Below are 27,282 nucleotides of genomic sequence, written 5' to 3'. Positions count from 1 at the left end.
TAGAACGTCTTCAGCGACGGTTTGTCTCCACCCGGTGGTCATTGTAAAAAAAAAAAGGGAAAATAAACAATCCAGTCGTCTCTTCATTTCCATAACAAAAAAATTTATTGACAATGTAAAATGATCTCCTGTATTTCATCCGCATGTACTACACTGTAACTTCAAGTGGCCCTCAATACTAACAACAGGCAAATCCCAGAAGGTGGCGCCGTGCTGAGCACTAGTAACCAATAACAGGCCAATTTACCCCATACATGTTAGCATTTTCTCATCCAGTCTATTGCACTTTGAAGTTGAAAAGTTATGATACAATTTCATCTTTCATGGAAGACTAAATCAAGAGCAGGGAGGAGGCCAAACGAGAAACAACACATCAAAATGGCTTCCTTGCCGTCCTCAAAACATTCGGGTGGCGTTGATCCATTTTTGCTCGTCGTCTGCGACAAAAACCGACATTTACTGTACGTCCCTAACCCCTCCTGTTACATTGCGGGTCACTTTGACCCAGGAGAACTCGAAATAAAAATCCAGTGGTACCCGCACCTACAAGTTTGATTTATTCCGTTTCTTCACGTACTGCATCAAATCAACCCCCCCCCCCTTGAAATATGTTAAAATTCCATTCATCTGTTCTAGCCCTGAAAAAGAAACATCAAAATTTCACAGCATTTTCAAAATACGCGGAGCATGTTAAAACAAACAAAAAAAAAAATGCAATGCACACACACACACACACACACACACACACACACAGACAAGTACACGAGTGTGTTTGTGTACTTTGGGCTGCTTTGCTCTTTTTGACTTCATTTGTATTAAAAAAAAAAATGTAAACAAACGAGGGAATACAACAGTATTTTTATTCTTTAATTCCATTTTTAATGCCTAAGCATGCAGGGACTCACATTGAACTCAAAAAATAAAATAAAATAACAGGAGGGTTTAAAAAAAAAAAAAAGATTTTTTTTTTCTGTATGGATACCGTGGAAATAAATGTGTTGCTATTTATTCTCGGTGGAGCAAAAAAAAAAACCAAACAAAAAAATAATAATAATCTAAAACTGGGCATTTTCTTTGTTTGTTTGAAAATGGCAGTAGTGGAGTGTAGCGGAGGACGCAACGGGGGCAATTTTGTCTCTTGTTGTTGTCGCTTTTGTTGCTTCCTCAGCTGGTTACCAAGCAACAGAGGCCAAAGAAGCGTCTCTTCCTCTGTCGGACCAGCGGGTAGGGAGACAGGTTCAGCAAACTGCTGTCATCTACGAGCCACAGAGAAAGTATCGGACACTTCATTGCATTTTCACATTTACGTGTAAAGCAGCGATACTCAACTTTGGGGGAGGGTTGGGACCCAGGAGCGGGTCACGGGGCCATTTTGGTCGGGTCCTGAACAGATTGTCAAAAATTGCAAGCGCTTTTCGGCTGACGTGCGTTGCAAGGTTACAGTAAAATGGCGATTTCCCAGCGCCATGAGGCACCATCGCTTTTTCCGACAAATATTTATTATGATTATGGCTTTAGGACTACGGTAAGGAAGAAATTTCATGCCGTTCGTGTTTTCATAGCATCAATCCGCAACTTTTTCCATCCTTCATTTCCCTAATAAAAAAAATAAATCCTTGCCATGATATTCATATTTTATAGTGTACACAGTAGCAGTTATGCTTAAAAATATGATGTGAATATGTTTTGGAAGGCTGTTTTGGGGAGCCTCCGTTGTTCTTTAGTTCTGTTCAAGTGTCTTCTGGTCGTGACAATGGGAAAACGTCCGCCCCAAGGTGACAACTTCGGGTCCAACTTAATAGTCGACGAGTCGACTTCTCGGCACTGCGACGACGTTTAACGGTTGAAGTCGACCAATTTTTGCATCTCAGCTCCATCCTCACCACTCTTCTACCAATATGAGTATACTCTCTCGCCTCTGAATATGTCCAAACCATGGAAGTCTGCTCTCTCGAACTAACCTTGTCTCCAAGGCATCCAACTTTGGCAGACCCCCTAATGAATTCATTTCTCATCCTATCCAAGCGAGAACCTCAACATCTTCATCTCTGCCACCTCCAGTTCCGCTTCCCGTTGTCCATCATGGCCGACCTCACCGCTGTTTTCTATAAACTTTGCCCTTCATCCTAGCGGAGACTCTTCTGTCACATAGCACACCAGACACCTTCCGACATCTGTTCCAACCCCGCTTGGACCCAGTTTCTTCACTTCCTTACCGCATATTCGATCTGTGAGGCAGCAAAATGAGATTGCAAAAGTGAGGATTGTTGTGGATGAGCGGCTTTTGGCGGACAACAGAGGGCTCGAAAGTCCTCTCTGTGGAACCTCAGAACGAGCACTTTGCTCAAGGGAAGCAAGTGTAGGACTCCCTGCTAATCACAACACCTGCACTCGAGCTATTGAGCATTTGGTTTGACAAACCAGAGGTTGTGGGTTCGTATCCCGCTGGGGCATCTGCTCCCGAGACGGGTTGCGGCATAAAAACTGTGCCAAACAAAAATATGAGCGTTCATCTGGGATGTGACGACCCCTAATGGGACAAGCCGAAAGAAACTTTACACTTAGCGTAGTCATCAGATGAATTTTTCAATCCTATTTTGTTGTGTATTTCAATGCCCTTACGTTAAAATGTGTCTTTAGGTGAAAGCGGTCAACAAAATGTGCTGGAAAGGGGTCGATGACGCCATCGACGCCTCGACTTAGGCGCCGTTGCAGTCGACACGAAAAAAAAGCCACCTTTTTACGGTTCGAGCGCTCGTCCCAACCCACCTTGGTTCTTCAGCGGCAAAGGCATCGTCTCCCTGAGTTTACTGAGAAGGTTCTTCATTTCCCTCATGTCCCTGCGGCGATTAAAATGAAATAGTTGAATTCATGTCGCATCTATTACAGTATTTCGTCCGGGAATCTCCACTAAAATGAACCTTTTACAGCACCAGTACTACAGCCACTTTTCCGTCACATTGAAATGTTTGGTTGGCGCTTCGGATTTCAAAATCAATGCGTTACAGTAAATCTAATAATGAAACGGAGGGATGATGTACAGTACATGCAACGCGATAAGGTGCTTGTACATTTCTATTCACTCAGACATGTCATTGACTGACGAGGGATCCGCAGCGCGCGCTTACTTTTCAATGTTTTCGATGTCCGCGGGGCCGTCGGCGGGCGAGGAGGACGTGTCCTCGAGGATGGGGACGTCCGAGCTGTCCTCGGCCTTCTTGTCCGCCGCCGTGGGGATGGAGCTGCACGAGTCTTTGCCTGGCGCTGCGCACACAAAAACGCATCGACATCAACGTGTATTAAAAGTCGTCTCCCAAAGAAAATGCAGTACGTATACCGTATACTGTACCTGGTCCAGCTTAAAAAACAAAAACAAAAACAAAAACTGACAATTACAGAAACTGATGTTCAAGGCGCTGACAGCAACACAAATATCATCATATATCATAATTCAATTTACCTTTGTTTTGTATGTACATTTACTAATATATTCATTTTTTTCTCAATTACTTATTTCAAGTCAATTATATCGTCGTTGTACAATGCAACGATAAAATCAAATCGACTGAACGCCAAAGCAGCCAGTCCAATTAAATGATATTACGATTAAAAATTCAACAAATTGCTTTTCAACTATTAAATAAACAGTCAAATGCTCCAAAAAAATAAAATAATAAAACAATCAAAAAATACCTGAATCATAAAACACTATTTAAAAAATGTGAAAATTTAAAAAAAACAAAAACAAAAACACTGAAAATGCTTTGTGTAGGACCATGTATGATTCCATCCATCCATCCATCCATCCATTTTCTTAGCCGCTTAGCCTTACAAGGGTAACGGGGGTGCTGGAGCCTATCCCAGCCAACAACGGGCAGGAGGCGGGGTTACACCCTGAACTGGTCGCCAGCCAATCGCAGGGCACGTCGAGACAAACGGCCGCGCTCACAATCACACCTAGGGGCAATTTAGATTGCCCAAATAATGTTCCATGTTTTGGGGATGTGTGCCCACCCGGAGAAAACCCACGGGGAGAACGTCCACACTCCACAATGGCGAGGCTGGGATTTGAACCCTGCGGGTCCTCCCAACTTTGAGGCCAACACTTTATCGCTGAGCCACTGTGCCGCTTCTATGAATATTTATTAATAAAAAGGTTATATTTTTCCCACTGACAGTTTTGTCCTCAAATGAAGTACTTTTTGTAGAAAAGCTCACAAAATGCTACTTTGTGCAAAAAAAAAAAAAATCACCATCATCATCAGTGCAGTTGCGATGACAGCCCATGAGAGAGTTTTTTTTTTTAATTTATTTTTTCTTGCATACAAATTTGTGCTCATTTTCTCGTGACAATTGAGGTTGTCCAACATGATCTCGGCCGCTGGCACTTGAGTTGTTTTCGTCAAATTGTTCGTTTTTACCTTTTGTGTGGAGCTGCAGGGAGCCCAGCAAGCAGAAGGACTTGAGCATCTCGGTGATGTACATCTCCAGACAGCATTGCAGCTGGATGAAGAGCCTGCAGATCTCCGGGTGAATCTCGCCCTCCTCCGGCCTGAACAAAGAGGGGGGCCACTTTTTTACATCTTTGCTTGGATTTCCGGAGAGACCGTGAAGGGCTCCTGTCATGAAATGGACGATTTTTAGTAACCTCAGCCAAATATGGGCCCACCACAAAACTTTGAACATTTTGACGTATACAGCTTTTTGTAACTCCCGCCATGAAAATCCTCTCGAGGGATTTGTTTTGGAGAAGAAGCAGGAAGTGACGTACGGGACAGAGGCGCCCCCTAGTGGACTCGTTTGTTTCCATTAGTTTTCCCTCCGGGAAGGTAGCTCGTTGTTCCTTCGTGTTATCCAAAATGCCGGTTCGTTGCATTGCTGGATGTTGTTCGAACACTGGCAAAAAGGCCCAGTTCGTCTTGAAAAATGGATTGCACGGGTGCAGGGGACGAGAGCTTCGTGGTTTCCAAAAAACCGGATAGGCAGTAATGCGACCCAGCTCGACGGTGTTCAACAAGTACTGCGGCGGCTTTGAACATCCCCCTAAAACCAGCACGGCTCGGCTCCACCTCCTCCTTATTATATATTCCAGGAAACCAACCACACCGGCTGAGGCACGGCGTTCGGCGTTCACGGCTTCTGCGAAGGCTGCGCGTCGAGCTTTGCGGACGGGGGCGGCTCTGAAGGACCCAGCCGAGAATGCCAAACTCAGCCGCGTGCGCGCATAAACCGGTCCCGGCTGGACTGTGTTGCTCAGTGCTGCGGAGTCTGTGAACAACCCTCTAAAGCGGCACGGCTCGGCTCGGCTCCGTCATAAGCCACACCTGCAGCCGCGGAAGTGGATCGGACGGGGATGCGGTTTGGCCGTGATCGCATATCATCTGAATATGGCTCGAAACAATCGTGTAATATTGCCCCAGTAACTTCACTCGGTTGCGTGGTGTTCTCCTTTTCGAAAAGAGCTTCCGTGTCAGAAGGGGTGCGTTTGTCTCCCATAGTTAGGGTGCACCGCGAGTTTTCATTGGCGAATGTCCGGGTGACGTCACGGACAGAGGACGCAGCCAATATGGCGACCACTTGGATATCATAGAATGACACTTCTGCAACTTTGCGCATGGACGGACGCGCTCTCCGCCCACATTTATTTTTTCGTGTAGACACTGAAGTGAATAATGTTAGATGTATTTTTCATGACGATATCTATTTTAGAATGTTTATAGGGATGACACCCGGGCTTTAAGCAAACCACAACATTTTTGAGTCATCCGCCCATTCGTACACTGTAAATGTGACAACTAAGCAGCGGAATTGCTCCTTCACTTTTGCGTTGACGATATTATCGTCCATCTCTGAGTTTGTACTAATGAAATGTGGCGACATTAAAAAGCCCATCGAGAGCAATTTATTTACCCGCTGCTCCTTTTATGACACACTGCGCCAGCTTCAATCGACAGCAGGTGAGAAGCGAGTGAGCGCTAAATCACTCCTGGGAGGGTGAAAGCACTCAGTGGACGTTTGCCACACATTTGTCGTGCGGCCGAACAGAATCTCCTGCAAATTTGACGCACAGGAAAGTCTTGTTATGAGTCAGACGGGGAAAAAAATGAATGGATGGGGGGAGAACATCGAAAGTCAAGAATTGAGTTGTTCTTTCCAGCCTCCCATAGGCTGCTGTGGGCACGGAGCGAAACGCTTATTCGGCCGGTGTGATGGTCTGAGCGTCCCCCCCCCCCCCCCCCCCCCCCGTGATGAAAAGTCTCCTTGTGATCAATGCTCATGCATGCGTTACTAAGAGGGGAACTCTGCTTTCTGGGAAATCCCCCGGTCTCATAGTTCCCCTTCTTCTGCATAGAGGGAGCGAACATACGTTATAACCTAACCTTGAAACAAAAGTTGATAAAAAGATTATTATACATTATTGTACGTTTGCTCTGTTCGTCTTTCCGAGACGTCCATAGCGAACATGAACGCTCGGCGACAAGTTGTCGAATGACACATATTGAAGTATGGATGGGGATGTTTCAGACTGGCCAGAGGTTTACAAAATACACGCGCATGTGCATTAATCACAAGGAGACTTTTCAGCACTGGGAGACACCGGCGACAGAGACATTGTAGCCCCAAATAACACAAAAAACACTATACACTTCATGCCACTGGCGATGTAGTAGTACACACGCCTGACTTTGGTGCAGCCAGCGTGGGATCGATTCCCGCTTGGTGATGGTGTCAATGTCTGCCCTGTGACTGACTGTCGACCGATTCCGGGTGTAGTTAGCTGGAATAGGCTCCGGCTCTCCCGTGACCCTTGTGAGGATAAGCGGCTTGGATAAAGGATGGATTGATGACACTTCAGAGACGTTTGATCCCCAGTTGCACTCAAAATTCATAGCAACGGGTCACGTTAATGAACGAGGAAGTGGCAATTCTGTTGAATAGCCACTGCGTGGAAGACGAGCACTTGGTGTTTATTGAGATTAGTGGTGGAGGGCCTGATGCGAGGAAGTATACGCCCCGTTCCTGTGATGTCACTATAAAAAATATCCATCCAAAAGAAATTAAGAAAAAGAGTTTTAAACATACAGAAGCGTATTGCTGCCACACACCCCCCAAAAAAGGTCACTATCGCGTTATAACGTGATGTTTCATGTCATAATATGATATGTTTCACATTATAATGTGGTTAATTACACGTTATAACGTGAATCATTTCACGTTATAACACAACTCATTTCACATTACATATAACATACATATAAATGTTTCATGTTATAACATGAAATGAACCACGTTGTAACATGTAATTTATCACATTATAACATGAAACATATCACGGTAAAACCCAATAAGTTCTACGTTATAACTTGAAAAGTTGGCATCAACTTGTTGTGACCTTTTGGCCACTCACATCCTTCCAAGGTGGCTCAGCTAGACACAGCTAGAAGCTTCTTACGCATGGAGCAAGAACATGTAGTAATGTAGCAGAACATGTAGTAGAACCGGGAGTAATTGCCTTTTAGGGGGCGGGGTGGAGAGGGGTGAAACTGATTTCTTTATTATTTTCTATGTTATACGTGAAACTAGTCTACGTTATAACAAACAAGCATATCGTGTTATAACATAAAATGAATTACATTATAACGTGAAACTTTTCACGTTATAACATGCAATGATTCACATTATAACGTGAAATTAATCACATTATAACGTGAAACACATCATGTTATAATGTGATAGTGACCTTTTTTTTTTCTTTCTTTTTTGGTGTGGGACAGACAATACGCTTCCATAGAAGCAAGATCTCAACAATATAGTAATATTTTATTCTCAGTCTATGCATCTGTTTCCAGCATTTATCTTCCAACATGTTTTATGTATTTAGAAACAAAACAAGGATATGAGTTTGGGTGCAGTTCAAGACCTTTTCTTTCAAATTTGGATGATTTTTTTTTTTTTTTGTACATTTCATTTGGTGGCACATGGAATATTTTGGTGGGGAAAAAAAACAAACCACTTTCTTCCAATAATCTTACAGCGTTTTATAAGGAGCACAAAACAGTACTTGAGTTTTCGGGGCTACTCACCCCGCTATCAAGGTGAGACTGTGGTGCGCCGCCCTGGCCATCTCGCAGCCTTTGATTCGAGTCCTCAGCATGTCGGCCCGCAAGTTGGGACAGTTGACGGTGATCTCGCCGATGGAGATGACCAGCTCGCGGTACAGAGCCACCAGCGTGTTGAACTCTTGCACGATCTGCGACGCAATCACATGATAAACATCACACGGAATGTACATTTGCATCCGCAACACCGATAGAGATTCGACACAAGAGCCGTATTTACAAAGTATGGAACAACACGCAGGGGACTTTTCTCCGGTAGTAGTCCAAGAATATCGTGGCACATCACGCCAATGTATCATACTTTATACGCCATCTTTTTTTCCTCATGATTTCCAGCACTGAAGTGGGACGGAGGCACCGTTGAAGCAGCTCCACTTTGTGGAGAAATATGGAACTTACGCTTGAACGTGGGTGACATGAAAGTGTCACTTGTTTTTGCGTAAACACTGGCAGAGTTAGACAAAAATTGATTGAGTGAGATTATAATAATGTTTTTTTTTTGTGGGGTGGATGTTTGCACGACGGTGCAGGTGTACCTAAAAATATGGCATGTCATTTGCCAATGCATGTGCGTTTTTAAATCAATAAATAAATTTCACAGATAGAAACTAATACTTAAAAAAATTAAATCTATTCACAAACACAATAAATTGAAAATGCCACACAACCACAGCACGCACAATTTTTAAAATAAATACAAATATTCACAAAGTAAAATAACAAAAGAATTGAAAAAAATTCAAAATAAAAATACCAATTCTAATTTGCAATTTAAAATTTTACAAATAAATTGAGCCTACGACATAGCCAATGCATGTGCAACTTTAAAATGAATAATAACAATATCAATGGAAGTGAATAAAAATATTATTTAGAAAATAAATGAAAAGATGCAACTAGTGCAATTGCAAAATCGCAGCCAAACAATAAAAACTAGCATAATCCCGAAAAAGTTTTCATCAAAATAGCAGACAGGGGTTGCTGTAATGACTGTGGTGATGATCGATCGCGCTATGTTGACTTTGCACCACCTCAGACTGCCCCCCCCCCCCCCGCACTCTCCTCCACACACACAAAAACCGCTCGACTTGCACGGTGCCTCTGCAGAGCGTTCATTTCACGCAGCCTTACATGACGTCCGCTTCACGTTTGCATCACATCATCATCATCATCATCATCAGAGCAGTGGACACTCATTCATGCAGTTTTGGAGGGTGACCCCCCCCCTCCCCACCCCACCCCTCAAAATAAAAAAAGAACATCCAATGCTGCGGCAACTCACCGCGATGTATGCACAGTCTAGTGCACTCTGTCGTGCATGCTGCCGCGTGTCGTCACGAGCGTGCACGAGCGCGCAGGATGCACAAAGAGGAGGCGAGCCGTCCGCCGCTTACCATCCTGCAGTCGGCCACGGAGCGCTGGGCTCTGCGGTTACTCTCCGTGCTCTCCCGCCGCTGCGGGTCTCGGTAGAGGGGCTTGCCGATCTGGAAGATGGTCCCGGCCGATCTGGGGCGGTTTTTGCGCCCATTCGATGCAGAACTCATGCATACACACCCACTTGTAAAACGGTCCCGATACAGAACGACGTCTTCTCCCGACCGCTCCCCCTCCCCGCCGTCCCTCACCACCGCCACCCCACTGCCTCTCTCCTCCTCCTCTTACTCGTCCTCTTCTCAACTCTTCACCGTCCTCTCGACTGGAGCCTGGATGATGGCTTTGAGTCGGTTGTCCCCTCACGCCCCCAAAACCCTCACACCGCCTCCCTTAGAGCGCAGTCAGATGCGCTTCCAGATGTCACCGAACGATGAGGAGCGCCTGATGTCTCGCATGAAGTCACCTTCACTCCCGCAGCATCCCGCTCACAGCCGCCGGTCTCCTCTCTCCTCGATCTCCTCCTCGCGCGTCATCCCGCACAACGCGCGCCCATGTCGAGCACCGCTGGCAGAGGCGGCTGATAAGCATCTGCTGCCTCTTCGCAGCGAGAAGGCTGCAAACGTCACTGCCTCGCCGATGTTTTTGCGCGTGTGATCTCACTTTGGCATGCAAATGTGCACATTCATTCACAAATCTCCCCCCCCCCTCCCTCCCCGGTGTTCCCTCCTCTTGTAACCTTGGAGGGGCAGTTTAGAGGAGGCTGCCCCCCACCCTCCACCCTCCCATCCCCGTTTATCGCAGGGATACGTTCAAGACCTACCTGCAATATAGGTGAAAATCTGCAATACAGAGTTTAAAAAAAAAAAAAAAAAAACAGGTTCTTAAAGGGCGTTTCGGAAAAGATGTTGTCAGAAAGTGGGTCAAAACTTGCACCACGTTCAAATCTTGCTGCAAGGTTGACCCCTAGTCCAAGGCATGGCGGATTTGAGGACCACAGACATATATGTAAGTCGCTAGTAGTTAGCACCTGCTCATTGCGTATATTATGTATAAGGGTATCTGCTCACGTGGTATCTTACCACACCGCAAGACAAGTGGCAATGGTGCACTCATGCACAATTGCAGCGATTACGCACTGTCCTCTCCCGCTCGGTGACGTATCCCTCCAGACTGTAACGGTGCCAATTTAAAGGGAAGGAAAAGAGCCGCTTTCATTGGCAGAGACTGAAAACACTCCCGCAGTGGTACAATCCAAACAGTTTTGGATCCGCCAGGCTGGATCATGCCTAGCCGTAGATAGATAGATAGGGTGTACATTTATGTTTTATACCGCCTATGGGAGCAGGCGGAGGAACAATTACAAAGATGGAGGTACACACTGGAAAGGAGAGGAATGAAGATTAGCCAAAGTAAAAATGAATATATGTGTGTGAATGAGTGGGGCGGAGGAGGAAGAGTGAAGAGATAGCGAGGGTGGGCGACTTCAAATACTTGGGGTCAACAATACAGAGCGATGGTGAGCGTGGTAAGGAAGTGAAGAAACGGGTCCAAGCGGGTTGGAACAGCTGTCGGAAGGTGTCTGGTGTTCTACGTGATAGAAGAGTCTCTGCAAGGATGAAGAGCAAAGTTTACAAAACAGTGGTGAGGCCGGCCACGACGTACGGATTAGAGACGGCGGCGCTGAAGAGACAACGGGAAGCAGAACCGGAGGTGGCAGAAATGAAGATGATGAGGTTCTCGCTTGGTGTGATAGGATTAGAAACGAGCTCATTAGAGGGACAGCCAAAGTCGGATGTTTTGGAGACAAGGTTCGAGAGAGCAGACTTCGATGGTTGGCGAGAGAGTGAGTATCTTGGTAGAAGGCTGCTGAGGATGGAGCTGCCAGGCCAAAGACCAAAGAAAAGGTTGATGGATGTTGTGAGGGAGCACATGAGGACAATTGGGTGTTAGAGAGGAAGATGCACGAGAAAAAGATGACACGCTGTGGCGACCCCTAATGGGACAAGCCCAAAGAAAAAGAAGGGACAATAAAAGCAGTATTGCGTGATGACCATAATAGGCAGCGAAACGTACCAGTGGTTTGGAGGTTCTGGGTTCAAATCCGTTTTGCACGTCTTCTCAGGCTTGCTCCGATTTTTGTTTCTTTTTTTTTTTTTTTTGTCCTGGCTCTTCACACCAATGCCGTTACTGTTTCCCTCATTTTGTAAAAAAAAAAAAAAAAAAACACAGAATGTTTCACTTTCCCGAGTATTTATGCAAGTGATATTTCATTTTTAAAGTCATATCTGTTCCCTTACACAAAACAGAAGCAGTTTTTGTTTCACGAATGTCAACTTAAAACCGAGGCCCTTACCGAACGGTGATTCCTTTCAAATTGCGACACTTCTGGCGATCATACATTTATCTGGTTCTGTCATTATAAAGGCCACCCATAACTGTGAGTTTGGACATAAATATTGTTGATGTATCCCCGCAGATCATGTATAGTGAGAGGCAAATCAATTAAATGCTCTGAAATCCATCAAATGACCGAAGGTACAATAAACTTTTTGCCATGTCTCGGCTCCCTGTTCGATTTGTGTACTGTATACAAAAGGCCAAATTTCACACTAAATTCATTCGTAAGTAAACTGAGACGAGATCATCAAGAATCTCCGCTTTTTGTGGCACTTTTGTTTGGTAGTGTGTTGTTAGCTATTTCTAAAGTAAAATGGTAGGGAAACACGATTCCAACCAAGCCAAACTCAAACCACGAGTCTCTGTCACAGGAAGCATTTTCGTCAGTGCAAGCATACCAAATATTGTGTCCCCCACCCTTCAATGAATCCTGCAGTTTCAATGCTTCTGATCAACTCCCCAGCACTGAGGCACTGGACAAGTTGCTTATCATGTGGACGCAGACAACATTGGACGCCCAAATATCCCTCCTACCCGGTATAGCCTTCGAATCCTTTATTAATGGCTGATAACAGGCTGACAATGCCGCTGCTCATCCCTCCGCTCAACATCCCGCCTGCTTGTCTCCGCGGTAAAGCACACAGCTTAGTCGTCACGTCATCATCATCATCATCATCACCACCACCACCAATGCCATCATCATCATCATCATCATCATCACCATGCTTTCAAAAAGAGGGGAAAAAGAGGTAACAGAGGATGCAAAATATGAAGAAGCCGACGATCCAGTTGACCGAGTAGATGTAAATGATGACCATGTCCATGTCGAAATGCCACCCGCGGGCGTCGTCGTCAAAGTCCAGCGTGTTCAGACGGAAGCCGCCTCCCGCGCGGGACAACTGATGCCGCCCTCCGGGGCTGGACGGCCTCCTGAAACCTGGATGGGGGGGGGGGGCACAATTCCATTTTTTTTTTTCTTTGAACACTCCTTGCTTTTCTTTACTTTGTCACTTAGCGTTAGAATTATTGTTTGTTTCTACCACCCTTGCCCGTATCATTCTCTTTGCGAGCGGCTGTGTGACCCGGCGACATCTGGAGGGGTGATGCACCCCCTTGGTACATGCTTTCAATCAGATGCCCTGCTGATCTCTAGCAAGTGTATCCGGACAATGCTGCAGCTTTGAGGAATGTGGTGACTTCAGTATTTGTGTAAGTGTTGGTGTTGTCATCTGTTTCGCCATTTGTACTTAGTGACTTTGAAACCTTGTAACCATTTGACCTGAGAAAGTAATAAAAAGAGGCACAGCGGTGAGGCTGACTCAGAACATGGATCGGAGGTACAGCCGGTCAGCCGAACCCGTTTCTCCTCATGAGCCAAATTGAAGACCTCTTCTGTCCCTTCATTTGCATATTTAGTCCAGCGGTTGGCTGTCAAACCTGACACTTAGACTTAATATGATAGGTTAGGCGAGGGAGTCCGACTACTCCCTCTCCTGGAATCCCGACACCCGAAGTACCGGTCTAAGGATCGGGAGCAATTTGCACGGTCCTTTCCCTGACGTTCCCCATCGCCCTTCCACTTCTCTGCTCTTGACGGTCGTAGGGTTAGGGTTTGGGTTATCTGCAAAAATTTTTTTAACAACAAATAGAATTTGACATCAAAAGTAAATATTTAAATGTATAGCAACTGTGCAATTGATTTTAAAACCAGATTTGGTGAAATCATTTCTTGCGATATCTGTTAAAAATAAAGGAAAATTACAATTCCGGTGGAGATGTGAAAACTAGAAATCGCTTTAGCAAAAAAAAAAAAAAACGGAATGCACCACGTTGGGTCCTCGAGCCTTCACATTTACACCTGTCATCTAGAGGCTTCATGAGACCTGATATGTATGTTTTTGGAATGCGCCAAGGATTCAGAGTACTTGGAAAATCTACAGAAACACTACAGTACAGTACAGTACAGATGTACCTATAGAAAAACACTCAGTTGGACTTTTGAAATGCATTTTAAAGTGTGTGTGTGTGTGTGTGTGTGTGTGTGTGTGTGTGTTGTGTGCGCTGCAGCTGACCAGTCCAGGGTTAGTGGATTAATGCATTTCTGCTCAATTTATTAGCGTTCTAAAATTGAATTCTTTGCTTGAATAAGATTTTTTATTTTTTTTTTAAACTTCAAAAGATTACCTCCAAATATTCTAAAGAGTTTTCTGCAGCTGGGAAGAGGCCACTTCGCACAACTCGCTTTCTGGAAGTTCTGTTTCCGACACAAGTATTCCTTTGGGAAGAAGGTCCTCGCCATTTGGTTTAACTCTGTGGAGGGGGGGGGGAGGGTGGAGGGGAGGGGACGGGAGGGAAGGGGGGTGGATCCAAAACATTGCATAAGTTGAACGTGATTCATCCAGCATACAGGCAAAACCGTGACGCATGACGTGACTCTCATCCTGCTGTGTTTGCATGACCTTGTCTTGGCTAATCAACACAAGAGTTAAATTAGCACCATCATCATCACCATCATCATCATCATCGCCTAATCACTGACGAGAGCTCTCGTTTGTGCGGTTGTGTGCGCGTCACACAGAAACCTTAAATCAAGACCGCGGCGGGTCATCCAATCTCATGACTAATTTACAATTGAGGCTGAAACGGCGAGTGCCGACTGACCACAACATTAGGGACAGCGGCACGGCAGATACGATGAAAGGATAGCGATGATGTTCGTTTGCCACACTCAACCTGGTGCTAATTTAAAAAATATCATGCTTGCAGTTTGCAGTGGGAACACAGTGAAGAAAATGAATATTTGAACACCCTTCTATATTGCAAGTTCTCCCACTTGGAAATCATTCATCATTTTCTTTCGGCTTGTCCCTTTCGGGGTCGCCACAGCGTATCATCTCAGATGAACGCTGTGGCGACCACTTGGAAATCATTGAGGGGTCAGAAATTTTCATCGTAGGTGCATGTCCACTGTGAGAGAGACAATCGAAAAAGAATGTCATCGTTTGTCTTCCTCCAAATGACCCATGACTCCTCTGTATCATCCAAATGGTCATTGGCAAACTTAAGATGGGCCTTGACGTGTGCTAGTTGAAGCAGGGGAACCTTCCGAGCCATGCATCATTTCAAACCATGACGTCTTCGTGTATTTACCAACAATCACCTTGGAAACGGTGGTCCCAGCTCCTTTCGGGTCATTGACCAAGTCCTGTCGTGTAGTCCTGGGCTGATTGCTCACCTTTCTACGGATCATTGAGACCCCACGAGGTCCACGATCTCGCATGGGGCTCCACTCCGATCGACATTGACCGTCACGTTTAGCTTCTTCCATTTTCTACTGATTGCTCCAACGGTGGAGCTTTTTTCACCAAGCTGCTGGGCAATTTCTCCGTCGCCCTTTCCAGCCGTGTGGAGTTGTACAATTTTGAGTGTTTGGACAGCTCTTTGGTCTTGGCCATGTTGCAGGTTTGAGTCTTACTGATTAGTTGGGGTGGACAGGTGTCTTTATGCAGCTAACGACCTCACACACGACACGTGTTCAAATACTTATTTGCAGTTGTATCACATGGGAGAAGGTTTTGTGGTCAGATGAGACCAAAATGGAGGGTTTTTTTTTTTTGGTCATAATTCCACTAACCGAATTTTGAGAAAGACGAATGATAAGTTCCATCCCAAGAACACCATCCCTACTGTGAAGCACGGGGGTGGTGGCATCATGCTTTAGGGGTGTTTTTTTCTGCACATGGGACAGGACGACTGCACTGTATTAAGGAGAGGATGACCGCTGCCACGTATTGTGAGATTTTGGGGAACAACCTCTTTCCCTCAGTCAGAGCATTTTGGGTGTTTCAACATGACAATGACCCGAAGTGGCTCCGTAAGAAGCATATCAAGGTTCTGGCGTGGCCTAGCCAATCTCCAGACCTCAACCCCATAGAAAATCTTTGAAGGGAGCTGAAACTCCGTGTTTCTCAGCGACAGCCCAGAAACCCGTCTGATCTAGAGAAGATCTGTGTGGAGGAGTGGGCCAAAATCCCTCCTGCAGTGTGTGCAAACCTGGTGAACAACTACAGGAAACGTTTGACCGCTGTAATGGCAAACAAAGGCTATTAACATTGGTTTTCTCACGTGTTCAAAAACTTATTTGCAGCTGTATCACACAAATAAATTGTTAAGAAATCATACATTGTGATTTCTGGATTTTTCTTTTGAGATGATTTCTCTCACAGTGGACACGCACCTGCACTCCTCACCAAAACAAGCAGACAAATAGAAGGCGCCTGTAGCCGCTCTGGACTTCATGCGACGTCGACGGCGGCCTCACCGTTCTGGAAGAAGACGTGCGTGATGATGGTCCTGCAAAGGGGGCAGGGCGTGCTGGCGGGACAGTTCTTGGCCAGAGTCCTCAGGCAGGGTTCGCAGAAGATGTGCTTGCACGGCTGACACATGTACGGGCTGAAGTAGACGTCCAGGCACACGGCGCACACGTAGCCCTCCTTGGTCACGTCCTCGTCGTCCTCGTCGCTGCTGCTGCTGCTGATGCTACCGGCTGAACCCTGTTCAGAGGTCGAGAGAGGGAAGAAACAATTCATTTTTTTCCGTGACCTTGCTTGTCACTCAAATCAATCGCATCTCAAAGCAGCTTTACCCACTGAAATGAATGGAAACACCGTAAATCCGTTCCAGTTGCCCCAAAATCACCAAGATATCTTTTTTGTTGATTAATGTATTATCATATCCACAAACAATCTATACTCATGCTTCTGGGGGCCATGGAGCAATAATAATAATAATAATAATAATAATGATAAAAACAATAATAATCCTGATCAACATACTGCTTTTCGTTTTCTCTTTTTTCCCCCCGATAACCACATTTCCATCTTGTTTCTCTCTCTCTTTTTGTTATTATTAGCCAGAGAGGACTGAGGCTTTTAAACATTTATTATCACATGAAATACCATGACTACTCCCGGGAATCCAAACACATACAGTAAGTGTGCGCTTATAGTGTGCGCAGTTTGTGTCTGACGTACTTTGGGATTTGTCGATATTTATGTGTACACAAGATAATGGGTGTGGTTGAAAATGAACGTCCTGTGAGATTTCTGCGGAGTGAGAATGTCTGTCGCTTACGTTTTCTCACATCTGGCACCGCACCTTACTGATAAGTGTGGAACAAACAGAGCGAGCGTTAAGTGGAATGTACAGTCAGTTATGCATAGAATTATTGCTTATGGCATATTTCTAACCCGGTTTGCGTTCGTTTCCACAGCACCACGGCCTCCCCAGCCCTCCTGTGCCAACCCCTTCAAGAGCCTGGACACACGCACACTTGTCATTTTCCGACTCCCAGCCGTAAACTTTAACAAAACATCGGGAAACTCATGGTGGCGACATCTGGCCCTGGAGTCCGCCATCTTTACCTTGAAATCGTGCCAAATAAACACAGGTGACGCACCTTGACTCCTCACACTTGAGTGGAGCGTCGGGGTGCTCCCAGAGTAATTACTCTCGAGCATGGGGACTGGGGGGCGTTCGGGGGGGGGGGGCTCCCTGGTAGTGTCAGCCCACCCTCCCAAGGTGGCTCATTAACACTAAGGACCAACGCGATGGCTTGTTTCTTTCACCTCCGTGAACCAAGTCTGTACTCGAGAAAGGTCTCGCTGTTACCTCAGGAGGACGATCTCAAAGGCTTTCGGTTGGGTCAGCGGTGATTCATGCTTCGTTCGAAAATGTATTTTTGTAGCCTGAAGGCTCCCTTGTTCCATTGCGATTCTCTGATTTCGGATTTAATGCCTTGCAGTTTTTTTTTTCATGGGCGCAGTTACTCATCTCTGATACAGGTAGTTTTATCGGCTGTGTGAGTTTAAGATGGGCAGCACGGGGGGAGGAGCAACTCATTAGAGCGTTGGCCTCACAGTCCTGAGGACTGGGGTTCAAATCCCAGCCCTGCCTGTGTGGAGGTTGCATGTTCTCACCGTGCCTGCCTGGGTTTTCTCCGGCCACTCCGGTTTCCTCCCACATCCCAAAGACATGCAACATTAACTGGAGACTCTAAATTGCCCCTAGTTGTGATTGTGAGTGCGACTGTTGTCTGTGTCTATGTGCCCTGCAATTGGGTGGCGACGAGTTCAGGGTGGACCCCGCCTTCTGCCCGTTGACAGCTGGGATAGGCGACAGCCCTCCTGCGACCCTTGTGAGGATAAGCGACTAAGAAACTGGAAGAAATGGATGGATGGACTTTAACATGACAGCAATGACCACATAAGGTCAGTGGGGCTATTATATTATTATTACTATATATTATATTAATTATTATCTATTAATATATTTGTATAAATATATATAAATAAATTATATAGTATATCAACTAATTATAATATATAATATAATATATATGATATATTATTGTGATTACATTATATCATTATAGCCATCTTACCAAGTATTCTCATTTTGTACATCTGGTAATTTACCAAACTGCTTGAGAGTATGAAAAACATGAAGGGAAACTCAGTGTTTAACACGCCGTTCAAAAAATACCAAACCAAGCCTGGCGAAGAGCGAGCGCACACATTCATAAAACCGACAGGGACAAATCCAAGTAAAGAGCAACATTTAGCTTGATTTACCACAATGATAGTAGCGTAGTTAAAATTGCCAATGCAATGAGTTTAGGGGTGCCATCAAGGTGTTTTGGAATACATTACCAGGACCATCACTGTGAGCAATGGTGGTGATACTTAAGCCTTGAAGGGTGTACGGCAGGTGTCACCAACCTTTTGCAGGCTGAGCGCTGAGGACCAATTGTATGAAGGACTTTTGTGCGACAAACTCCCAAAATAACAAAACTCTTTATACTTGATAAACATATAAATACTTTATATCACATACACAATAATATTTTTAAATCGTTAATGTAAGCAAGTCAGATCCACATTTAAAGTACAATTAATAATATTCAGAATAACAATTTGTGACGTGTGCTATTTTTTAGAGCAGCCCACGCCGCCTTCACCATAGTCAGGCATTTGTAGCACAACACTAAGAGTGACAGTCCAATGAACTTCACGCATTTGTTTCCACATTTTTTTAAATATTTAGAGGCCAGTATGTATGAACTCATAGGAAATGAAAAGGAAGGAAATATGTTCACCCTGCAGCTACAGTGTAATGCGTTCCTCTTTCCTGGGAAGACGAGATTTTTCAGTGTGACCTGAAAGAAAGCCCGACTTGCCCATTACGATGTTCCTGCACAACAAACTGACCCAAACATCCCTTTGCAGTACGGACGGAGACAGAAACGGGAAGTTTGCGGTTTAGAAAAACAAACAACGAGGGAAGAGAGAAGTGAGGCTACATCCAAACGGTTTGAAAACTGCAAACTTCACTTTTGGGCTTCTTCTGCTGCATGCTAAAAATGCTTCCAATTAAATCAAAGGGTTACTCACAAAACAAAACGAAGTTGAAACCCAAGCGGTTGAAAATGAAAAACGGACTAAAAAAAAAAAAAAAAAAAGCAGCAAAAACAGGGACGTTGGAAGACTATAAATAAATACAAATCACAGTAAAACACGTAATTGCATATTCTTCATATTTGTTTGTTTTTTAATTTAGTTGTATTTCATGGACTAGTCAAAAGGTTCAGACTGAAGACTCAGGAGGAGCTAAACGATAGATTCATTAATTGTTCTTAATAGGCGTCTACGGTATGATGGAAACTGTACGTACAAAAGACATAAAGTGTCAAACTGCGGATGATTGTGTTCTGCAGAAGACGCTCGCGTGTCTGGTTTTTTTTTGGCGCGCGGAGAGCTCTCGGCAGCCGAGCCTCATCATGCATGCGGCTAATTCGCACACAAGCCCCACTTCAGGCTGGCCTCACAATGCCTATTGAGATGAGCTGCACGCGTGACCACCGAACGGTTGCGTGGATACGCGGGCGCTACAGCCCCTCGTTGAAGAAGCCGTTGCGGGGACGAAGTCAGCGCTAAATTTCACAGAGATTTTGTTTCGCTTCCGTTAGGACTCACCGGTTTTCGAAAACAAAACGGGCCGAGATCTTGCATGAGAACAAGAAATTAGTGCCTGATCTGATTTTCAAGAGCGATACACTACATGTATTCTTGCCACACAGTGTAAAATATTTAATGATGATTTATTTTACAAATGTAATGATCGTAGCTTACAGCTAACAAAAACTCAGAATCCCCCCCCCTTCAAGAAATGAGAATATGGCATAAGAAACAATAAAAGCAGTTTCATTTAGACAGTAAGGAAGGAATTGAATAGGATTAATTAATGAGATTTCAAATTTGCCTTTTTTTTTTCAGGTTGATTTTGATGGCCGCAAGACATTCCAACTAGCCGGGGGAGTGGCACGTTTCACCTTTCTGTTTAAAAACCCTCTACAAGCATTTAGGAACAGAGGAATTATTTCCCGTTCTTGCTTGATGGACACATTCAGTCGCTCAACAGTCCGAGGTCTCCATTGTCAGATTCGGCGCTTCGTAATGCGGCGAATATTTTGAATGGGAAACAGGTCTTGAGTGCTGGCATGCCACTCTAGAACTTGCACTCTTTTCGTATGCAGCAAGCTGTTGTAACACATGCGGAATGTGGCTTGGCATTGTCTTGCTGAAATGAGCAGAGATGTCCCTGCAAAAGACTTTGCTTGGATGGGAGCACATGTCACTCCAAAACCTGTATGCACCTTTCAGCATGACGTGTGTCTTCTCAGATTTGCATGCTACGCATGCCATGGCCACGAACACACTCCCACCTTATGACAAGTACTGGCTTTTGAACTTTGCGACATTCCGGGTGCTCTTTTCTCGTCTTTGGCAAAGAGAGGTTGGCATCTATGATTTCCCAAAACCATTTAAAAGGTGGACTCGTCAGACAATTAACAAACGTTTCCACTCGTCACAAGTCCATCTCAGAGGACTTTTGGCCTAAAGAATCTGACGGCGATGGTCTGTTTCGTTGATGTACGGCTTTTGCTTTGTGCAATAGAGTTTTAACATGCATTTGTGTATGTGGCAACAAACAGTGTGAACTAACAATGGTTTTGTGATGTGTTCCTGACTCCTTCGTGGCAACAACCTTTACACAAAGATGTAGACTTTTAACGCAGTGGATCAAAGGTCACACGCATTTAATTCTGATTTGTGGAGATTTCTCTAGATTCTTTGACGGTATTATGGGCTGTAGGTGATGAAATCCCCCTTTTTGAAATTGGTCGTTGAGAAAGTTGTTCTTAAACTGTTGGATTATTCGCTCTCGCTGTTGTTCGCCACTTTCCTGCAACTGAGCCTTTCGGGATTGCTCCTTTTATACCGAATCATGACACTCACCTTTTTCTCGATTAAGTTTGTCAAATTATACTGTATTATGAAGTGAAAGAAGTTGAAAAATGATTTTCAAATCATTCCATTCCGCATTGATTTATGTCTTAGAGAACGTCATCGGAATCGGGGTTTGTACCATCCGTCAACGAAGGGCCTGCTGTCATGTGGCTACCACGTCCGCAGGAAATGAAGGTGCAGGTGTTCATATGAAGTGTGTGCTTCACCTGCAGCTGACTTTGCCTCCATCGCTCCTTCCTCTTCTGCCTCCTCCTCACACCTTTGATTCTCTTCCTCTCCCTCTTGCTCACCCTCCTCTCCGGCGCCAGAGTCAAAGTTTGAATCGTCAAGTCCGTCACGCTGCCGCCCCCCTCCTCTTCCTCTTCCTCTTCCTCTTCTCTTCCTCTTCCTCCTCTTCCTTCTCGTCCAACTGGCTCTCCTCCTCTTTGTGCATCAAGGTCCGTGACGGGCCTCCACGTGTCCTCGCGTCCCCCCAGGAAGGTTCTCTGGCGGGACAGCCGTGCGCCCGCCGAGTGCTCGCCCCAGATGATGCCGCTCGTTGAGCGATCGAAGGGATCGCTGGTGTGATTCTGGTGGGAGATGGTGGTGAACATTCCACATCTGTTTGCGGTTGGCGAAGACCGATTTGATTCATGACGGCGCTCTCTCCTGGGACCGTGTTTGATCCCTCCGCACCTTCCGCTTGATCGCAACCAGAGCCGGACAGACTCTCCACGCTCCCCCTTTCTCCTGATCCGTACTCAACACCTTCAAAACCGACATTCCTCCCGAGTGTCCCTCTTTCCTCCCAGCTTCTTGTGCGTCTTCCATCATCTCCGTCCTGTCTCGTCTCTCCCTGGACTTTCGCAGGTCGCTGAAGCTGCTCCACAGCAGCTCCGCGCTCATCCCCTCCGCTGACCCCCACGCGGGAGCTCATGGTTGCACCTATAAGCCCCGTTGCCGCTCTCTCTCTCCATCCTCACATTTCTCCGCCTCGGTTGTCTTCTGGCTGTTTTTGAGCACACAGAGATTGTTCCAGTTTACAGGTGTTGAACCCCGTAGTGTAACCCCCTCCACCTCCTCCCTTCTAACCAGAGTGTGAATGAGCCCACTGGGACATTCCACGTTGTTTAAAAAAAAAAGAAAAAAGAAAAAGGTTCACTGTCCCACGCAGTGAGCCCTCTTGTTACAATGGATGACAATAGGACGAAGCCTGGACGTGGTCCCTTTGTGTGGACAACACAGCACGGCGTGGCCACCGCATGTTGATCATAAGGTGGGGGGGGGGGGGGCGCTGTCATTTGGTGTCAGCTTTTTCCCAGGCAGAGCAAAAAAAGTGTGGATGGGATGTGGCTAATGTCAGTGCATACAAACGTGGATAGTTGCGAAATAAACAATCAAACAACAACAACAAAAATGAGCAATAAAAATAAAAGGAAAAAGTAATGTAAAATTCGAAACTCAAACTTTGCTATGGAAACAGAAAATGACATGCCAATTATTTTGAATTATACAGAATTTCGAGAAATAAGACACAAACCAATCATATAAACCCCAAATTAATTTGTCACAGGAATGAATGAATGAATGAATAAATAAATAAAGGCTTCCTAAATATCCAGCTTGGTGAACCTTTTGAATGAATCAAGTGCGTTCGTTGCTGGACGATTCTGTGATGCATTCAAAGACAAGCATAAAATTGGAAATGTGCATAAAATATATACACATATAGTATCTCTATCATAAATGTCGAGTCAGGCCAACAAACCAAAGATGTGTGTAATGTTTCCTGCGGGACTTGAAGGCAGCACTCGCATCCCTCTCCCCCTGCATATTAAAATGGAACAGCATCAGGGTAATAGAATAAATCGACCTTTTTTTTTCTCAAAAATATGTATTTATTCATCTTTCTACATCTATCTATGAGAGTGACCTATAGTGACAAGCAGAAGCGCAGAAGCTTCTTCCGGGCGATTGCAGAATTTACCACTGACCTGCTCGTCCACCTGTTGCCATTCATAAAACATAATAATAATAATAATAACAATAATAAAGTAAAATTCCAGATTACAAACTGACAAAGTCATCCTGTCGGTAAATTGAAATGAGATCATCATTATTTTAGTGTACATATTTTTGACACATTTTTATTTGCCGTGAGATTTTGCATAATTGGATGCAATACTGCCGGCGTGCAGCAGATAGCAGCAGCTGCCTTTTCTCCCCCACAGACTCGCTGTAATAGTTGTGAAACTGCTCCTATTGCGGATTCGTCAACTCCCAATTTAGAGCAGTTTTTAAGAAAAACTAAACAACAGCAACACACACACTCACAAAATAGCGTGTTGAAGTAATGCACTCTTTTGCAGGAATTGCTCAGTTTTCACATTCAAATCCGGCCGGAATCACAATTTGCTGCGCGCGTTTTAAACAAATATCCTAATTGAGTGAAGGCGTCAGCAAGTAAAAGATGACGAGAGTGTGGTCCAGCAGCCGCGGAGGTCCCGCGTCGTGAGGTGCGAGGTGGAAGCGAAAAAGCGCAAAAAGAGGAAGCAGCCGGTGGAGGAGCGCCTCTTAAAAAGGGGGGCTGGGGGTGGGGGGACCACCCGGGTCTGACGTGCGTCGAGGCTGCTGCTATAAAACCATTCGCGTCGTCACCGAGCTCAGATGACTCTTGGCAGCAGTGAGCGCGCACGCCTGTCGCCTCTCACCGGACAAACACACGCGTAAACAGCACGTGCGCGCGTGCGTCATGCGTCCCGGGTGTAACTCGCCGCCTGGGCTGGAGCGCCCCAGGACGCACGGGATGGGCACCGGCACCGGCAGCGGCTGAGGCACAGCCAGCTTCCCCCCCCACGTCCCCTGCGCTCTTTCCCCCGGGCTGGCTGCATGCCCTCCCCGCTGCGTCCCGGGAAAGTTGCGCTCAAAGTATGGATTACCTCACCGCCAGAGGCAACGACAGCAACGCCACGTTTGGGTACCCGCCCGGGGCGGACGTGGTGGCGGACTGGCTGGGCTTCGACCACGACGACGATAACAACAACAACAACAACACCGGCGGTTCCCAGTCCTTCCCGTACGTGCAACTGGGCTACCAGATCATCACCTCCCTGCTCCTGGGCGCTCTCATCCTCTGCTCCATCTTCGGCAACGCTTGCGTGGTGGCCGCCATCGCCCTGGAGAGGTCCCTCCAGAACGTGGCCAATTATTTGATCGGATCCCTGGCCGTGACGGACCTGATGGTGTCGGTGCTGGTGCTGCCCATGGCGGCCCTGTACCAGGTCTTGAACAAGTGGACTCTGGGACAAGGCATCTGCGACTTGTTCATCTCTCTGGACGTGCTGTGCTGCACGTCGTCCATCCTGCACCTGTGCGCCATCGCCCTGGACCGCTACTGGGCCATCACGGACCCCATAGACTACGTCAACAAGCGCACCCCGAGGAGAGCCGCGCTCCTCATCAGCGTCACCTGGCTGGTGGGCTTCTCCATCTCCATCCCGCCCATGTTGGGCTGGAGGAGCGCCGAGGACCGGGCCGACCCCAACGCCTGCATGATCAGCCAAGACCCGGGCTACACCATCTACTCCACCTTCGGGGCGTTCTACATCCCCCTCATCCTCATGCTGGTACTCTACGGGCGGATCTTCAAGGCGGCCCGCTTCCGGATCCGAAAGACGGTGAAGAGGCCCGAGAAGGTCAAAGGTGAGCGCTGTGTGACTTTGTCCCCCGCGGTGCTCCACAAGAAGAGCAACGGGGAGGCCGGCGGCGGCGGGAGGCCTTGCGTCAACGGCGCCGTGCAGTTTGGCGACGAGGCCGAGTCCCTGGAGGTGGTGGAGGTGAGCGGCTCCAAAAGCCACCTGGCCCTGCCCAACACGCCGCAGTCGTCCTCGCACGAGAACCTCAACGAGAGGAACAGCGGCGCCAAGCGCAAACTGGCGCTGGCCCGGGAGCGCAAGACGGTGAAGACGCTGGGCATCATCATGGGCACGTTCATCTTCTGCTGGCTGCCCTTTTTCATCGTGGCGCTGGTGCTGCCCTTCTGCGCCGACAGCTGCTACATGCCCGAGTGGCTGGGCGCCGTCATCAACTGGCTGGGCTACTCCAACTCCCTGCTCAACCCCATCATCTACGCCTACTTCAACAAGGACTTCCAAAGCGCTTTCAAGAAGATCGTCAAGTGCAAATTCCACAGGCCCTGAACGCGCCGTCACTATGGCGCAAATGCAAGAGGTGGATCGCAGAATCAGAGCGTGGCCTCAACTTTGCCATTATTGACCATGTTTATGACCGTGGTTGGAGTTTGCGTTGCATCACATTGTGTGCGTGAAAAAAACATCGGTCAGCTGCTTAGCTTCTTCCATCTTGTCGTTAGCACCGAGTCTGTTTTTTTAAATATACACCTCACGGCGCCCCCCTCAGTTGTAATGTTGAACTACACACTGTTAGTACAGTACCAAAAAGACTGACGCTATCAAAAGTAGTATGTCGAATTAAATTGTACTTTAATTGTATGATCTTTTTTTCAATTCAATAATTCAGTCTTTAGTAAATTATTTATGTAATGTCTTTTTTTTATTGTTTGTATTTATTCTGTCAGAGATGTATTAATGTAGCCACCAATACAAATGATTTTTTTGCAGGTTTCAAATTTTAAAATTAATTGACCAATTTTATTTTTATTTTATAAATGCATTCATATCTTTTCTCTTACTTTTATGTTCATCTTTCATCAAATTATTTTAGATGCAATTGACATTTTTTATACGTGTATTTAATGTTTTAATTTTAATGTACTGTGATTTAAGTTGATCTCTGTTTGATGACAAAAAAGTTGTTTGATACCTCACTTTGTAAAGGCATATTTGTATTTATTTGCGGCGAGGGGGGGGGGTGATACAGCTCTTGTATTTTGTGCAGGTCTCTAACTAAAAAAAAAAAAAAAAAAAGCATCCCGTGAGCACACAGCGACGGAGTCGTGCTTGGCCACGTTTTTTGGAGTTCCACAGAGGACAAGAGGACATGTTTGTTGACTGTGTCAAAAGCCAAAATATAAATCTATAATATAACGACAAAAATACAAACACACGGACTGGAATTCGGGCTCAGTCCCTGCGCATCGCGAGGCCTCCGCTGGAAACAAAACAAGGACTCTTCGCAAATGTGAGCTCACCGTTGATCCAGTGTTGTGCCGCGTGTGTTTGAGGCCCGGATGCAATGACGGCCCGGTGGCGCCACGTGGCCCTCCATCCGTGCATTTGTCCCGCGGGTCGACATCACGAGCTTTGTAGCACTGAAACAATAAAAAGCAATCCGAGTCACTCCTCACTGAGCTGAGCGGGGTCCATTTTTGTAGTGAGTGAGTTGGATGGGGGGGGGGGGGGGGGAAGGAGAGCAATGAGGCGGGCTGGTTATTAACTCATTTCTGCTCGTATATCTTCATATGCATCGCAGGGCATTCATCTTACATGGGGCTGGTTGGGGGGCAAAGTGACTTATCACATCGATGATGATGAAGAGGAAGAGGAGGAGGTTATCAGGAGCGTGTCTGAGGCCCGTCTGCAAATGGACACAAACAAAGCGGAAGCTTTCCCACAACGACTTGCGCCAGCAGCAGCAGCAGCAAAACAGAACAACAAAACAGAAGGCAAAGCGCAGGTCGCCGTGGCCAAAATACAAACAGAGGACACAACTTTAGGTACGCAAGAATTGGCAACAGTTATTGTGCCTTTACAGAGATGATAAGCACATTCATAAAAGACAATATTACTGATGCCTCGTGATACGATATATTACAGTATTGTTGATAATACTTTTACTGCTACAACTGCTAACATCTAGACTTAGAAGGAAAAGAAACGAACAGCTTTCAGACGTATCATTTGAAAAAAAAAATGCAATTACCATTCCTCTGAAAGATTATGATGGAAAAAAAATACAATATATTGTATACTTTAAGTATAAAACTAAAAATACAAAAGAAAGAATAGCAAATCTTTATAGTCACATAGAAAAATAAAGCCACCATCAACAATATTAATAGGAGT

At 45.9% G+C, this 27,282-nt stretch overlaps 3 protein-coding genes across 3 annotated transcripts; 1 reads left to right on the top strand and 2 right to left on the bottom strand.

Moving 5' to 3' along the window:
* Positions 1-1,139: 1,139 nt before the first annotated feature.
* Positions 1,140-9,664, bottom strand: rgs7bpa (regulator of G protein signaling 7 binding protein a). The gene is made up of 6 exons (XM_061817993.1): positions 9,515-9,664; positions 8,085-8,251; positions 4,369-4,552; positions 3,129-3,217; positions 2,770-2,840; positions 1,140-1,256 (listed from the first exon to the last, which is right to left on the bottom strand). The coding sequence occupies exons 1-6, from the start codon at positions 9,662-9,664 to the stop codon at positions 1,165-1,167; spliced, it is 753 nt and encodes a 250-aa protein (XP_061673977.1). The 3' UTR covers positions 1,140-1,164.
* A 2,955-nt stretch (positions 9,665-12,619) lies between these two features.
* On the bottom strand, positions 12,620-22,144 carry rnf180a (ring finger protein 180a). The gene is made up of 8 exons (XM_061818598.1): positions 21,935-22,144; positions 21,670-21,828; positions 21,466-21,555; positions 20,839-20,845; positions 20,668-20,686; positions 16,213-16,418; positions 14,076-14,201; positions 12,620-12,828 (listed from the first exon to the last, which is right to left on the bottom strand). The coding sequence occupies exons 1-8, from the start codon at positions 22,142-22,144 to the stop codon at positions 12,620-12,622; spliced, it is 1,026 nt and encodes a 341-aa protein (XP_061674582.1).
* A 1,613-nt stretch (positions 22,145-23,757) lies between these two features.
* Positions 23,758-26,546, top strand: htr1aa (5-hydroxytryptamine (serotonin) receptor 1A a). The gene has a single exon (XM_061817361.1). The coding sequence runs from the start codon at positions 24,169-24,171 to the stop codon at positions 25,435-25,437; it is 1,269 nt and encodes a 422-aa protein (XP_061673345.1). The 5' UTR covers positions 23,758-24,168; the 3' UTR covers positions 25,438-26,546.
* The last annotated feature ends 736 nt before the right edge of the window (positions 26,547-27,282 follow it).

This window comes from Syngnathoides biaculeatus, chromosome 4, assembly GCF_019802595.1.
Source record: "Syngnathoides biaculeatus isolate LvHL_M chromosome 4, ASM1980259v1, whole genome shotgun sequence".
Lineage (NCBI taxonomy): Eukaryota > Metazoa > Chordata > Actinopteri > Syngnathiformes > Syngnathidae > Syngnathoides > Syngnathoides biaculeatus.
This window is presented reverse-complemented; position numbering and strand designations above follow the sequence as displayed.